Source organism: Mobula hypostoma, chromosome 11 (genome assembly GCF_963921235.1).
Source record: "Mobula hypostoma chromosome 11, sMobHyp1.1, whole genome shotgun sequence".
Lineage (NCBI taxonomy): Eukaryota > Metazoa > Chordata > Chondrichthyes > Myliobatiformes > Myliobatidae > Mobula > Mobula hypostoma.
In genome coordinates, this window is record NC_086107.1 from 110038228 (window position 1) to 110053060 (window position 14833).

At 46.2% G+C, this 14833-nt stretch overlaps 1 protein-coding gene across 1 annotated transcript; it reads left to right on the plus strand.

Annotated features, from left to right (window-relative positions):
- Positions 1-2092: 2092 nt before the first annotated feature.
- Positions 2093-14043, plus strand: mpst (mercaptopyruvate sulfurtransferase). The gene is made up of 2 exons (XM_063062884.1): positions 2093-2733; positions 13671-14043. Exons 1-2 carry the CDS (start codon positions 2154-2156, stop codon positions 13970-13972), a joined length of 882 nt encoding a protein of 293 aa, XP_062918954.1. The 5' UTR covers positions 2093-2153; the 3' UTR covers positions 13973-14043.
- The last annotated feature ends 790 nt before the right edge of the window (positions 14044-14833 follow it).

Below are 14833 nucleotides of genomic sequence, written 5' to 3' on the forward strand. Positions count from 1 at the left end.
AGATGAAGAGAGAAGACGCGAGTGGAGAGAGTTGGTAGACTGGCGGACAGAGTGGACTCGGAGCGAGGGTCCGACAGTCAGTGACACTCGGAGGTGGTCAATGGGGAACAAATGGACGAATCCGCGAGCTCCAACGTGCACGTTAGACTGTTTCATTAAAACGGGCCCTTTTCCTTTTTATTTTCTTTGTAGTCAGATTAAGACTAGTCAGACTATAGATTATTTTCGATGGTCAGATTAAGATTTATAAAATTCAATCGTTTAATTGCATATGGTGTACTGTGTGATATTTTGCAGTGTGGATTTGGAACCGGGCAACACCACGCAGCATCCACACAAATGAGATTGCTCAGTTTGGCTGGGCCAGAGGCTGTCCCACCCTAGACAAACACATGCTGGCCAAACCGGAGGGTTACATTAGAAACACGGGCCTTTGGCTCATGTCTGTACTTTGATACAGAGCATATTAATAAACCTCACTTGAGACCAAAATCATTTGAAATGGTCAACTGACAAGTCTGAATTCTGACGTCCTCATTGCACAAAGCGTGAGTTTTCTCCGGTTTCCTCCCACAATCTAAAGACATACCAAGTAATTTAATGAGTCATTGTCAATTATTCTGTGATTAGGTTAGGGGTACATTGAGGCCTATCCCGCACCATCTCTGAATTAATTAATTCATTCATTCATTGATTTTGTTGCATAGGAGACAGACAAGAGAGCAGACTCTTAAAAAAAATAAAAAATACAGTATGAACATGCCCTAGTGGAGGAGGATGACCATGTAGTCCTGTAATATACAGACCACCCTCTCCTTCCTCACTGCTGAAACATTAATCTTTCCCCCCTCCTGCTGCTTTCTCCCTATGTCAGAGACTGAGGGAACAATGCCCTGCTGTTCCCACACTTACTGTTTCTCCATAAGGCACTGCTACAAGAAAGTAGCATCTATCAGAGTGTAATTCCCCGACCATCCAGGTCATGCCCTCTTCTCACTGCTATTTTCTGTGCATTAAGTACGAAAGACTCAAATCCCATAGCACCATGTTCTGGAACAACTATTTTCCTATAACCATCAGGTTCTTGAACTGACCTGCAAAACCTACCCCTACCTCAGTAACGGAACACTCCAGACCACTCTTGCACTACTGTGGACTTTCTCTGATTGTTTTTTTTCTCATTTGCACTAATGTCTTATTTGTACTTTTTTCATCAATGTATAATTTATGTATAGCTACTGTGCGTTCTGACTGAAGTTCTCTGCTTGATGCTGCTGCATGCAAGTCTTTCATTGCAATGATACAGAATTTCACCATACTTGTTCCTATGACAATAATCTTGATGTTGAGAGGGAGAAAGCATGAATAGGTATATGGCGCTCCCGTTGTGGTCTCATCTACAGTGGTGAGACCCAACATAGACTGGAGGAACCACTATGTCAATCACCTCAGCTCCATCCGCCAAAAGCAAAATTTCCCAGTGGCCAACCATTCTGAAACCTATCCCCATTCCTGTTTGGACATGTTGAGCCATGGTCTCCTCTTTTGCAACAATGAGACCATTCTCACTGTGGAGGAGCAACAGGTCATATTCTGTCTAGGTTGCCCTCAAGCTGATGGCATAAACATCAATTTCTCCCTTTTGCTCTTCCTTCCTCTTACCTCTTCTCCTCACCTGCCTATCACCTCCCCCTGGTGTCCCCCCTTCTTCGTCTCTCTCTCTCCTATTAGATTCCTTCCTCTCCTCTCCATCCCTTTACCTTTCCCACCCGCCTGGCTTCACCTATCACCTTCTAGCTATTCTCCTTCCCTTCCCCTCACTTTTTCATTCTGGGGTCTTCCCCATTCCTTTCCAGTCCTGAACAAGGGTCTTGGCCTGAAACGGCGACTGCTTATTCATTTCCAGAGGTGCGAGTTCCTCCAGCATTTTGTATGTGTTGCTCTGGATCTTCTGTAGAATCTCCTTATTTAAGATTTTTTTGTTTTATAAATTTTTACAGTCCAGTCCCAAGGGACAGCGCGGCGCAAGATCTGTTTAGCTGAACGAAGAAGCAAAGTGCGCTTAAATGGGAACTCGGTAGGGGGTGGAAGGTCAGTTTCCTGCCGGGTGAAGTGCGGTTCCGCTCCAACGCAGGGAGGGAGGAGAGGGAGCCATGGCGTTGGTGCGCAGTGTCGTGTCTTCAGCCTGGCTGGCTGAGGCTATCCGCACGGCCAAGGCAGGCACGCTGCGGGTGCTGGATTGCTCCTGGTACCTGCCCACGGTGCCGCGCAACGGCAGGAAGGAGTTCGAGGAACGGCATATCTCGGGGGCCGCTTTCTTCGACCTTGACGAGTGCAGCGACACCTCGTCGCCCCACGACCACATGATGCCGCCGGCCGAGCATTTCGGCCGGTACGTGGGTGCCCTGGGCATCGGCAACGCCACGCACGTCGTGGTCTACGACGCCAGCGACTGGGGGATGTTCTGCTCGCCGCGCGTCTGGTGGATGTTCCGGGCTTTCGGGCACAGCCGGGTGTCGGTGCTGGACGGGGGGTTGGAGCTTTGGTGCCGCCAGGGTCTGCCGGTCACCGCCGAGATTCAGCAGCTGCCTCCCACCCAGTTCCAGCCGCAGCCCCGAGCCTGTGTCAAGAGTTTCGAGCAGGTCCTGGACAACATTGACAGCAAGGAGTTCCAGTTGGTGGATGCCAGACCCTCGGGCAGGTTCCAAGGCACCCAACCTGAGCCCAGACCAGGTTTTTCTTCCAAATCATTCTCTCTCTGCTATGTTTCGCCTTGCACCGTTTATATAAAACATAGAACAGTACAGACTCTTCGGCCCACAATGTTGTGACGACCCTTTGATTTATTCTAAAATCAATCTTAATCCTTCTTGAAAAAAAGTCTCTGGCTGTCCGCTCTATATGCCTCTTATCATGTTGTACACGTCTATCAAGTCACCTCTCATCCTCCTTCCCTCCAAAGATAAAAGCCCTAGCTCACTCAACCTGTCCTCATAAGATTTACTTCCTAATCCAGGCAGCATCCTGGTAAATCTCCTCTGCACTCTCTCTGGCTTCCACATCTTCAGTGACCAGAGTGGAATGCAATACTCCCAAGTATAGTCTAACCAGAGTTTTTTAGGGGGGCAACATTACCTTGTGGCTCTTGAGGTCAGTCCACCGACTAGCAAAGGGCCAAACACATAGAAACATAGAAAACCTACAGCACAATATAGGCCCTTCAGCCCATAAAGTTGTGCCGAACATGTCCCTACCTTAGAAATTACTAGACTTCCCCATAGCCCTCTATTTTTCTAAATTCCACGCACCTATCCAAAAGTCTCTTAAAATACCCTATCGTCTCCGTTTCCACCACTGTTGCCAGCAGCCCATTCCACACACTGAGTAAAAAACTTAATGACATCTCCTCTGTATCTACGCCCCAGCACCTTAAACCTGTGTCCTCTTGTGGAAACACATCATAAGCTTTCTTAACCACCCTATCAGCTTGTGCTGTAACTTTGAGGAATGTGCACCTCAAGATTCCTCTGAGGGATACAAAATTATAAGGGGTTTAGATAGGGTTTTTCCACTGAGGTAGGGTGGGACTGCAGGCTGAGGTCATGGGTTCAGGGTGAAAGCTGAGAAGTTTAAGGGTAGTATGAGGGGAAACTTCTTCACTCAGAGGGACGTAAGAGTGTGGAATGAGCTGCCAGCACAAATGATGCATGCAAGGTCAATTTCAACAGATAGGTACATGGATGGTAGGGGTATGGAGGGATATGGTCCTGGTGCAGGCAGACGGGAGCAGGCGGTTTAAATGTTTTCAGCATGGATTAGATGGGCCGAAGAGCCTGTTTTTCTCTATGACTCTATATCTTTGATAGACAGGAGCAGGGTTGCTGTTGTGAAAGCATCTGTTTAATAAGTTAATGAAGCAGTTAGAGAGAGAGCAAATGAAGGGCATGTTAAAACTGCAAAATGCTGGTCAAAGCTGTATGAAATACCCAGCAGCTGAGACGCTGGAGAGAGAAAAACTGCACCAATATCACAGTCGGACTTGTAGCAAGACTGGGGGATTCTGATACGATCAAGGGAGTGAATTAGCTGAAGCTGTAGAATTCAGTAGGGAATAACATGCACAGAATGCTGGAGGAACTCAGCGGGTCAAGCAGCATCTATGGGATGGGAAATAAACAGTTGACGTTTTGGACCAAGACACTTTATCAGGACTGGAAAGGAAGAATTGAATTGACTTTATTACTTACATCCTTCACATACATGAGGAATAAACATCTTAACGTTACGTCTCTGTCTAAATGTGCAATGTGCAATTTATAGTAATTTGTAATAAATAGTATGTACAACAGGAATTAATCAGTCTGATGGCCTGGTGGAAGGAGCTGTCCTGGAGCCTGTTGGTCCTGGCTTTTATGCTGCGGTACCGTTTCCCGGATGGTAGCAGCTGGAACAGTTTGTGGTTGGGGTGACTCAGGTCCCCGATGATCCTTTGGGCCCGTTTTACACACCTGTCTTTGTAAATGTCGTGAATAGTGGGAAGTTCACAACTACAGATGCACTGGGCTGTCCACACCACTCTCTGCAGTGTCCTGCGATTGAGGGAAGTACAGTTCCCATACCAGGCAGTGATGCAGCCAGTCAGGATGCTCTCAATTGTGCCCCTGTAGAAGGTCCAGAACGAGGGGTCACAGTTCGAGGATAAAGGAGAAGCCTTTTAGGACTGAGATTAGGAAAAACTTCTTCACACAGAGAGTGGTGAATCTGTGGAATTCTCTGCCACAGGAAACAGTTGAGGCCAGTTCATTGGCTATATTTAAGAGGGAGTTAGATATGGCCCTTGTGGCTAAAGGGATCAGGGGGTATGGAGGGAAGGCTGGTGCAGGGTTCTGAGTTGGATGATCAGCCATGATCATAATAAATGGTGGTGCAGGCTCAAAGGGCCGAATGGCCTACTCCTGCACCTATTTTCTATGTTTCTATGTCCTTAGGATTTGGGGGTCCATAAACTTTTTCAACCGTCTGAGGTGAAAGCAGTGTTGTTGTGCCTTTTGCACCACACAGCCAGTATGTACAGACCACATGAGATCCTCAGTGATGTTTATGCAGCGGAACTTAAAGCTGTTCACCCTCTCAACCCCAGATCCATTGATGTCAATAGGGGCTAGCCTGTCTCCATTCCTCCTGTAGTCCACAACCAGCTCCTTTGTTTTTGCGACAAAGTGAGAGGTTGTTTTTCTTGACACCACTGTCTCAGGCTGATGAAGCCAGAATAAAAAGGGGGAGGGGGAAGAGGAAAGAGTACAAACTGGCAGGTGAGGGAGGGGACCGGTGGAACAGGGAAAGGGCTGAAGAAGAAACCTAATAGGAGAGGACAGTGGTCCATGGAAGAAAGGGAAGGAGAAGGGGAACCCAAAGAAGGCAGCTGAGGACACGAGAAGGGAAGAATTAGTATTGAGTCCAGTAGACTAATTTGCCCAAACAATTGATGAAGTTACACACACAAAATGCTGGAGGAACTTGGTGGGTCAGGCAGCGTCTATGAAAATTAATACACAGTGGATGTTTTGGGCCGAGACCCTTCGTCAGGACTGAAAAGGAAGAGGGAAGACGCCAGAATAAAAAGTTGGAAGGAGGACGGGCTACAAGGAGAAAGGTGAAGCCAGGTGGGTGGGAAAGGTAAAGGGCTGGAGGAAAAGATACCTGATAGGAGGGGAGAGTGGACCACAGGAGACTGGGAAAGTGGAGGGGACCAGGGGGAAGTGATAAGTTGGTGATAAGAGCTGAAAGACCAGCGTGGGGAATAGAGGCAGAGGTGGGGGTCGGGTGCGAGGGAACGGAAAAACATTTACTGGAAGGAGAAATCAATATTCATGCCACCAGGTTGGAGGCTACTCAGACAGAATATGAGGTGTCGCTCCTCCACTCTGAGAGTGGCCTCATCTTGACACAGGAGGAGGCCATTGACTGACATGTCGGAACAGGAATTAAAACACTTGGCCACTGGGACGTTCCGCTTTCAGCAGATTAAGCGGAGGTGCTCGACGGTGTGGTACCCCAATTTACGACAGGCCTCACCAGTGTAGAAGAGGCCGCATCGGGAGCACCGGACACAATAGACGACCCCGGCAGGTTCACGGGTGAAGTGTTGCCTCACCTGGAAGGAGAGTTTGGGGGCCCATAAGTGGAGGTGAGGGAGGAGTTGAGTGGGCAGATGTAACACTTGTAGGGGTAAGTGCCGTGAAGGAGATTAGTGGGGAGGGACGAATGGACAAAGAAATCGCGGAGGGAGCAATCCCTGTGGAAAGTGGAGGGAGGGATGGTAAGTAAAGATGTGTAGGATCCTTTTGGAGATGGCGGGAGTTGCAGAGGATGATGTGTTGGACATGGAGATCATGGGGTGGTAGGTAAGGGCAAGAGGAACTCTATCGCTATGAAGGCGGCGGGAAGGTGGGCTGAGTTGATGAAGTTATATCCCTCAAGTTTACATTTGTAACAACGTAGAAGATCAGAGATTGGATTGGGACTGGAAGGAGAATTAAAGTGACGAGGATCTGGACATTCAGGGTCACTCCAGTGGACTGATTACAGCTACTCTGCAAAGGGGTCCCTCCATCTGAGTTTGGTTTCTCCAGTGTCAAGGAAACGACGTTGTGAGTACTGAATGTAATACAATTGATTTGTTCTTTCACCCGGAAGGGATATTTAAGTCACTGGATGGCGGGAAGAAGTTGCAATCAACATCGGTAAGACCAAAGAACTGACTGTGGACTTCAGAAAGGGTAAGATGAGGGAGCACACAGAGAGGGTTCAGAACTGGAAAGAGTGAGCAACTTCAGGTTCCTGGGTGTCAGCATCTCTGAGGGTCTAACCTGGTCCCAACATTTCGATGCAGCTATGGAGAAGGCAAGACAGCGGCTATATTTCATTAGGAGCTTGAGGAGATTTGGTTTGTCACCTAAGACATGCAAATATACCGTGGAGAACATTCTGACGGGCTGTATCACATTCTGGTATGGGCCGGGGGTGGGGTACTGCACAGAATGGAAAGAAGCTATAGGAAGTTTTAAAATCAGTCAGTTCCATCTTGGGTACTAGTCTCCGTAGTATCCAAGACATCTTCAAGGAACTGTGCCTCAGAAGGGCGACGGCCATTATTAAGGACAGTGCTCACTGATCAGGGTTTGATTCCCGCCATTGCCTGTAAGGAGTTTGTACATTCTGCCCATGCTCTGCTTTCCTCCAAAGACGTATGGGTTAGGATTAGTGAGTTGTGGGCATGCTATGTTGGCGCGGGTGGTGTGGCTGCCCAGCACAATCCTCGCTGATTTAATTGGACACAAACAATACATTAACTGTATATCTCTACGTACATGTGACAAATAAAGCTTCTCCCCTCTCCCCCACTCCTTCCGGCCCCCCCCCCCAAACCTTCTGCAAAATCCCCCCCGGCATCAATAAAGTATGACTATGACTATCTGAGGTGGCTTGCTCCCAAGTTATCATGTTCACAGGAGCAGAGCAAGGTCGGTGAATTGATTTGTGATAAAATCCTGACATGATTAACATCCATGTTTATTTAGTGCAAGAAGCATCTTTGCAAAAGATTAAAGGTCGACCATCTGAATAACTTAGAATGTTGTGAACTCTCTTCTGTATTATTTATCTCCAACCAGTGACGAATGGTCATTGAAGATTCCACTGGAGTATGTTTGCCCTGAAGGATTTTACTGCTTCTTATGTCTAATGTGTTACCCTGGAATGTATAAGCCAGGGCACAAGAGATCCTGCAGACGCTGGAAATCCAGAGCAACACACACAAAATGCTGGAGGAACTCAGCAGGTCAGGCAGCATCTATGGATATGAATAAACAGTCCACATTTCGGGCTGGTTCCTGGAGAAGGCTCTGGGCTCAAAATGTCAAAGTTCAAAGTACATTTATCATCAAAGTACGTATACAAACTTGAGATTTGCCTCCTTACAGGCAGCCACAAAACAAAGAAACCGAAAGGACCCATTTTAAAAAAAAGACTGTGCAGAAAAAAAAACGAACCGTGCAAACAAGAAAGGCAAGCAAATCACATTCAGAACTGAAGTTCACGATAGAAAGTCTGTCGACAGACACAGAGCCACAGCCTCAGCTCAGTGCAGAGCAGAGTAAACGTCATGGAGCAGCGAGCTGAACTGGCCCATCCCTCACTCCAGCCCCGTCACCCTGACCTTCTCAATCTGGCCTGCTTAAATCATCGTCCGAACGTCCAGTTCTACTGCTTTGATAACCTTTGGGGCCGGGATCCTGCTGACTCGATTTGTCCTGGCACTTAAATCATTCAATCCTGAGGTCGTTTCTCACTCTTGTCGACAGGCCTGTACCCTCTCCTCTGTCGCCTCACCTGGGTTCTGCCGCATTGAATCACCACCAAGTCCAAAGGGAAGTTACAGGCTATTGTTTGTGGTGATTGCTTACCAAAAAGAGTGTTATAGATAAACTATTTAGTAGTTCCCTTTGTTTTGTTTGCTGCTGATAAGTGGTCGCTGAGCTTCATCTTAAACCGGACTGTTTATTCATTTCTATAGATGCTATCTGATCTGCTGAGTTCCGCCAGCACTTTGTGGGTATTACCAGGAACTGGGATTCTCCTGTACTGACGACAGCCAGTAGATATTTATCAGGAGCACTGCATTGTCAGTGATGCCTCCCATCCATCTGACAATTTCTCTGACCCTCTACCATCAGGCAGGAGGTATCGTAGCATTAGGGCAAGAACTGTTAGGATAGGAAATAGCTTTTTCCCCCAGGCCACACAATTACTGAACTCCCTGCCACCACTCAGGTCTCATTACGTATGAAGCGCCAGTAGTGTTATACTGTTTACTTTTAAATTTGTATTGTGTATGCACCTTATTATTGGTTAATTTATTTGTGGTAACATTACTTTATGCACGTGAGTTATATGTACTGTGTTGTGCACCTTGGTCTGGAGGAGCATCTCGCTTGGTGGAATACATGTGTATGGTTGAATGATGAACTTGAACTTGGGAGGGTCAGAATAACTGGGCTTTATTTGTTTGCTTTCTTTCTTCTGAAAAAGTATCACAATTTGGGTCTCTGGAACAGAAACTCAGCAATATGGAGATCCCATTGAGCTGTGCATGGCCTCTAATCAATGTAAATACTCTCTCTCCACTATGCATGGATTATCAAGTGAAAAGGGTTGGGGAACTACAAGTCTGCACGAGGAAACAGAACCAGGGTCCCATTTCCTGACTGTCGTTCAGTGACCACGACCTGACATTTTGTACTCGCAGGTGTGAAGTGAATGGGATTGAGCCCAGTGTAAAAGTGAAGTAACTTTATTATCAAGGTACGTTTATGTCACTATCTGCTACCCTGAGATTCATTTTCTTGCAAGTGCTTACTGTAGATACAAAGAAACACAGTAGAGTCGATGGAAAAACTACACACAAAGGTGGACAAACAAGCAGTGTGCAAAAGATAATAAATTGCACAAATACAAAAAGCAGGACTATCTGTTTATTCCCATCTATTCATTCAGTGACGGCGGAGGGGGGGGGGGGTGCGTCCTGTGATGGACTGGGCTGTATCCACTACTTTTTCAGCGTCTCTAAGTCTCTTTCTTCTGTTGACCTTTGTTAATTACTGCGGCCCATTTGCTCTTTGGTACCCTTCTTCCGTTTGATTTCCTCACCATTGCCCAGAGAGAATTATGTTACCTGTTTAGAGGAATATTTAAAGTCATAGAATTATAGAGCACTACAGCACAGAAAGGGGACCTTCGGCCCATTTAGATTCTGCCAAGTCCCATTGACTTGCACCTGGATCGTAGCCATGTAGTTGTCCAACCTTCTCTTAAATGTTGCATTCAAGCTGACATCAACCACTTCTACTGGCAGCTCGTTCCACACTCTTGAGTTTCCCCCTTAAGTACAATACCTCACATTTCACCCTTAGTGTATCACCTCTGGTTCTACTCTCAGCCAACTTCAGTAGGAAAAAAGCCTGCTTGCATTTATCCCGTCCATACCCCTCATCATTTTATTTCCCTCCCCTCATTCTTCTGCACTAGTTCTAACCTATTCCAAGCTTTCCCCATAACTCAAGTCCTAGCAACGTCCTAGTAAAACTTCTCTGTACTCTTTCAATCATATTGATACCTTCCCTGCAGGTACATGTCAAGAACTGCGCACAACACTCCAGTTAGTTCAAGAATAATACAGCCCGGGGGGCAGTTGTATCCTCGTTCTCAGCCGACTGGATTGTTAGTTAGGTAAACGTTGTGAGTCAGCATGTATGGCAAGTAATTTGGCTCAGAAGAGGCTGATACCTTATTATTAGACTGGGGTAACTAGCTGAAGCCCAGGTCGTGGGACTCTCTGCCTGCCGCTCAAACATTGGAAGAGGTATCAGAAGGGAAATTGTGCTCAGAATATGTGAGAGTTGCAGATGTGCTGGTTACTGCTTTACAGGAACCACGTCCTAACACTCTGCGTCTAACTTCATCCACACACCACTGGCTTATTAATGTTCTCCATAATTGGTTCCATGTGATTCATCTCTGTCACTCCCTCTGGCAATCAGTTCCACATTGCTGGCGCTCCCTAAGCAGAAAGAGTTCCTCCCGAATTTATTTACTGTATGTATTATTTATTTAGCGGTCAGCGCGAAGGAGGTCCTTCCAGCCATTCGAGCCACACTGCCACAGCGACCCCAACAGGCCCGATGCACCCTAACCTAATCACAGGACAATTTACAATGACCAGTTAACCGACTGGACCTCTCATATAAGTATAATTGCAAAGTAAGCACGACAGCGCCTCTACTTCCTCGGGAGTCTTCGGATGTTCGGCATGTCACCAAAAACCTTTGCAAACTTCTACAGATGTGTGGTGGAGAGTGTGCTGACTGGCTGCATTACCGCTGGTATGGGGAACACCAGTGCCTTTGAGCAGAAAATCTTACAAAAGGTAGTGGATTCGGCCCAGTACATCACGGGTAAAACCCTCCCAACCACTGAGTACATCTAAATGAAATGTTGCCGTAGGAAAGCAGCATCCATTATCCCCACCACCCAGGCCATGCTGCTTTCTTGCTCCCGCCATCAGGTAGAAGGTACAGGTGCCTCAGGACTCACACCACCAGGTTCAAGAACAGTAACTACCCCTCAACCATCAGGCTCGTGAACAAAACAACTACACTCATTTAAGGACTCTTTTATCTTGTTATTTCATGCTCATTATTTATTGCTATTTATTTATATCTGTATTTGCACAGTTTTTCATCCATTGATCCTGTTTACAGTTACTGTTCTACAGATTTGCTAAATATGCCTGCAGAAAAAGAATCTCAGGGCTACATGTGGTGACATGTATGTACTCTTGATAATTTTTTTTTTACTTTGACTTTACTTACTAACTGTTACGTCTTTTGGACTCTGTGAGGAAACTGGAGGACTAGAGAAAACCCACACATTCCATGGGGAGGATATATAGAGAATCCTTACAGAACAGTGCTGGAGTTGAACTCTGAACCCTGGAACACCCTGATCTATAATAGTGTTGTGCTAATCACTACCCTACTGTGACCCTCAATTCTTTGTACTTTATACTTCTCCAATTAAATATGAGGTAGTCATTACTAAAAGCAGAATTCCCTGTTCATGATAATGACTATCTTATACTTAAGGACCATAGTTCTCCTCTCAACTGGAACTGCAAAATATTCTTTATAATTACAAGCAAACAATGTTTTTCTCCCCACTATAGAATAGCTCGGACCTGGGCTGAATGAGTTTAATCACCCTTTTCGCCCCATTTTATCAACGGGTAATGGTCACTTTCAACTGTTTGCCCTGCACATTGTCTAGGCCAGAAAGGATTGGAAAGTGTTTGAAATGAAACAGAAGAACTCAGCGGGTCAGGCAGCATCTGTGGACACAGTATAACAGTTAACATTTTAGGAAAATAACTTCCAGCAGAACCTGAAATATTAACTGTGTTCTTTCCTAAGACAGAATGCCACTCGGCCATTGAGTCTACTCCGCCAGTCCATCATGGCTGATTTATTATCCCTCTGAAACCCATTTTCTTTCTCCCCATAATCTATGATGCCCCGACTAATCAAGAACCTATCAGCCTCCGTTTTAAATATACCCAATGACTTGGCCTCCACAAATATTTCTTCAGATGCCAGCTGATCTGCCGAGTATTCACAACAGTTCAGAATCAGGTTTATTATCACCAGCATGTGACGTGAAATTTGTTAACTTAGCAGCAGCAGTTCAATGCAATACATAATCTAGCACAGAGAGACAAAAAAAATAAAAATGAATAAAATAAAAATAATAATAAATAAACAAGTGAATCAATTACAGTATACGTATATTGAATAGTTTTTTTTTAAAGTGCGAAAACAGATATACTATATATTAAAAAAGGTAAGGTAGTGCTCATAGATTCAATGTCCATTTAGGAATCAGATGGCAGAGGGGAAGAAGCTGTTCCTGAATCGCTGAGTGTGTGCCTTCAGGCTTCTGTATCTCTTTCCTGATGGTAACAGTGAGAAAAGGGCATGTCCTGAGTTTCAGTTTTTATTTCAGAATTCCAGCATCTGCAGCACTTTCAAAGGTACTCCCTGAAGAAATGTAAATTGAGCTCACAGAATCTTTATTTAAAACTGTGACATTGAGATTTGGAAGACTATAATATGTGCTGAGGGGTAAAATTTTCACAGATCATACAGATCACAGATCACACAAACCAATCTTCCGTCCTTGGACTCACTTTACACCGCACGCTGTCGGAGCAGTGCTGCCAAGATAATCAAGAACACGACCCACCCAGCCAACACACTTTTCGTCCCTCTTCCCTCTGGGAGAAGGCTCAGGAGCTTGAAGACTCGTACGACCAGATTTGGGAACAGCTTCTTTCCAACTGTGATAAGACTGCTGAACGGATCCTGACCTGGATCTGGGCCGTACCCTCCAAATATCTGGACCTGCCTCTTGGTTTTTTTGCACTACCTTACTTTCCATTTTTCTATTTTCTATTTATGATTTATAATTTAAATTTTTAATATTTACTATCTATTTGTAATCCAGGGAGCGGGAAGTGCAGAATCAAATATCGCTGTGATGATTGTACGTTCTAGTATCAATTGTTTGGCGACAATAAAGTACAAAGTATTTATCCTGAGGTTAAAGTCATGTAGAATTGGAATGGTGAACTTGTTACATTCTTTCTGCTACCCAGTCTGCCAGGCCTTCCAGTACTTAGGGTGGCATAGTAGTTGTGCATTGCTAAAGCGCCACTGACCCTGGGGTCAATTCCTGCCACTGTCTGTAAGGAGCTGGTATGTTCTCACTGTGACTGCGTGGTTTTCCTCCAGGTGCTCTGGTTTCCTCCCATATTTCAAAGATGTAAGTTTTAGCAGGTGAATTGATCACATGGGTGGCGTGAGCTCGTTGGGCTGGAAGGGCCTGTGCTATATCTCTAAATCAGGGGCTCCCAACTTGCTTAATGGTTTGGTCCATGGCATTTAAAAAAAAAAGGTGGGAGCCCCTGCCGTAAATAAATAAATAAAATTTCCAGCATGAAAAGATTTTTGGTTTGCTTTGGGAAAGTTTTAATCTTTCTCTCTGCCCTATTTCTCAAGGTTTCGACCCTGGTCACATCCCAGGCAGTGTCAATATCCCTTTCAGTGAATTCTTGGACCCAGAGACTCTAAGGATCAAGAGTGAGAAAGAGCTGCGGAACCTCTTTGAAGAGCGTGGTGTTGACCTGTCCAAACCGCTGGTGGGCACCTGTGGCTCAGGGGTCTCTGCCTGCCACGTCGCTCTTGCTGCCAGCCTGTGCGGGCAAGACAACGTGATGATCTACGATGGCGCCTGGGTGGAGTGGTTCAGAAGAGCTAGTCCGAGTTACATCATCTCGGTGAAAAGTGAGAAAACTGGGTAATCACCACTGAAGTCAATGGCTTGGGGTTGAAGCCACACACATCAAAGTTGCTGGTGAGCGCAGCAGGCCAGGCAGCAACTCTAGGAAGAGGTACAGTCAACGTTTCAGGCCGAGACCCTTCATCAGGACTAAGTGAAGGAAGAGCTAGTAAGAGATTTGAAAGTGGGAGAGGGAGGGGGAGATCCGAAATGATAGGAGAAGACAGGAGGGGGAGGGATGGAGCCAAGAGCTGGACAGGTGACTGGCAAAAGGGATACAAGAGGATCATGGGACAAGAGGTCCGGGAAGAAAGACCAGGGGAAGAACCCAGAGGATGGGCAAGGGGTATATTCAGGGACAGAGGGAGAAAAAGGAGAGTGAGAGAAAGAATGTGTGTATAAAAATAAATAACAGATGGGGTACGAGGGGGAGGTGGGGCATTAGCAGAAGTTAGAGAAGTCAATGTTCATGCCATCAGGTTGGAGGCTACCCAGACGGAGTATAAGGTGTTGTTCCTCCAACCTGAGTGTGGCTTCATCTTTACAGTAGAGGAGGCCGTGGATAGACATGTCAGAATGGGAATGGGATGTGGAATTAAAGTGTGTGGCCACTGGGAGATCCTGCTTCCTCTGGCGGACAGAGCATAGGTGTTCAGCAAAGCGGTCTCCCAGTCTGCGTCGGGTCTCGCCAATATATAAAAGGCCACATCGGGAGCACCGGACGCAGTATATCACCCCAGCCGACTCATAGGTGAAATCACCTGTCCAGCTCTTGGCTCCATCCCTCCCCCTCCTGTCTTCTATCATTTTGGATCTCCCCCTCCCCCTCCAACTTTCAAATGTCTTACTCACTCTTCCTTCAGTTAGTCCTGACGAAGGGTCT

Coding starts and splice junctions, on each gene's coding strand:
- mpst (XM_063062884.1), top strand. CDS start 2,154: ATGGCGTTGGTGCGCAGTGTCGTGTCTTCAGCCTGGCTGGCTGAGGCT. Junction 2,734..13,670: donor CCAACCTGAGCCCAGACCAG/GTTTTTCTTCCA, acceptor CTATTTCTCAAG/GTTTCGACCCTGGTCACATC.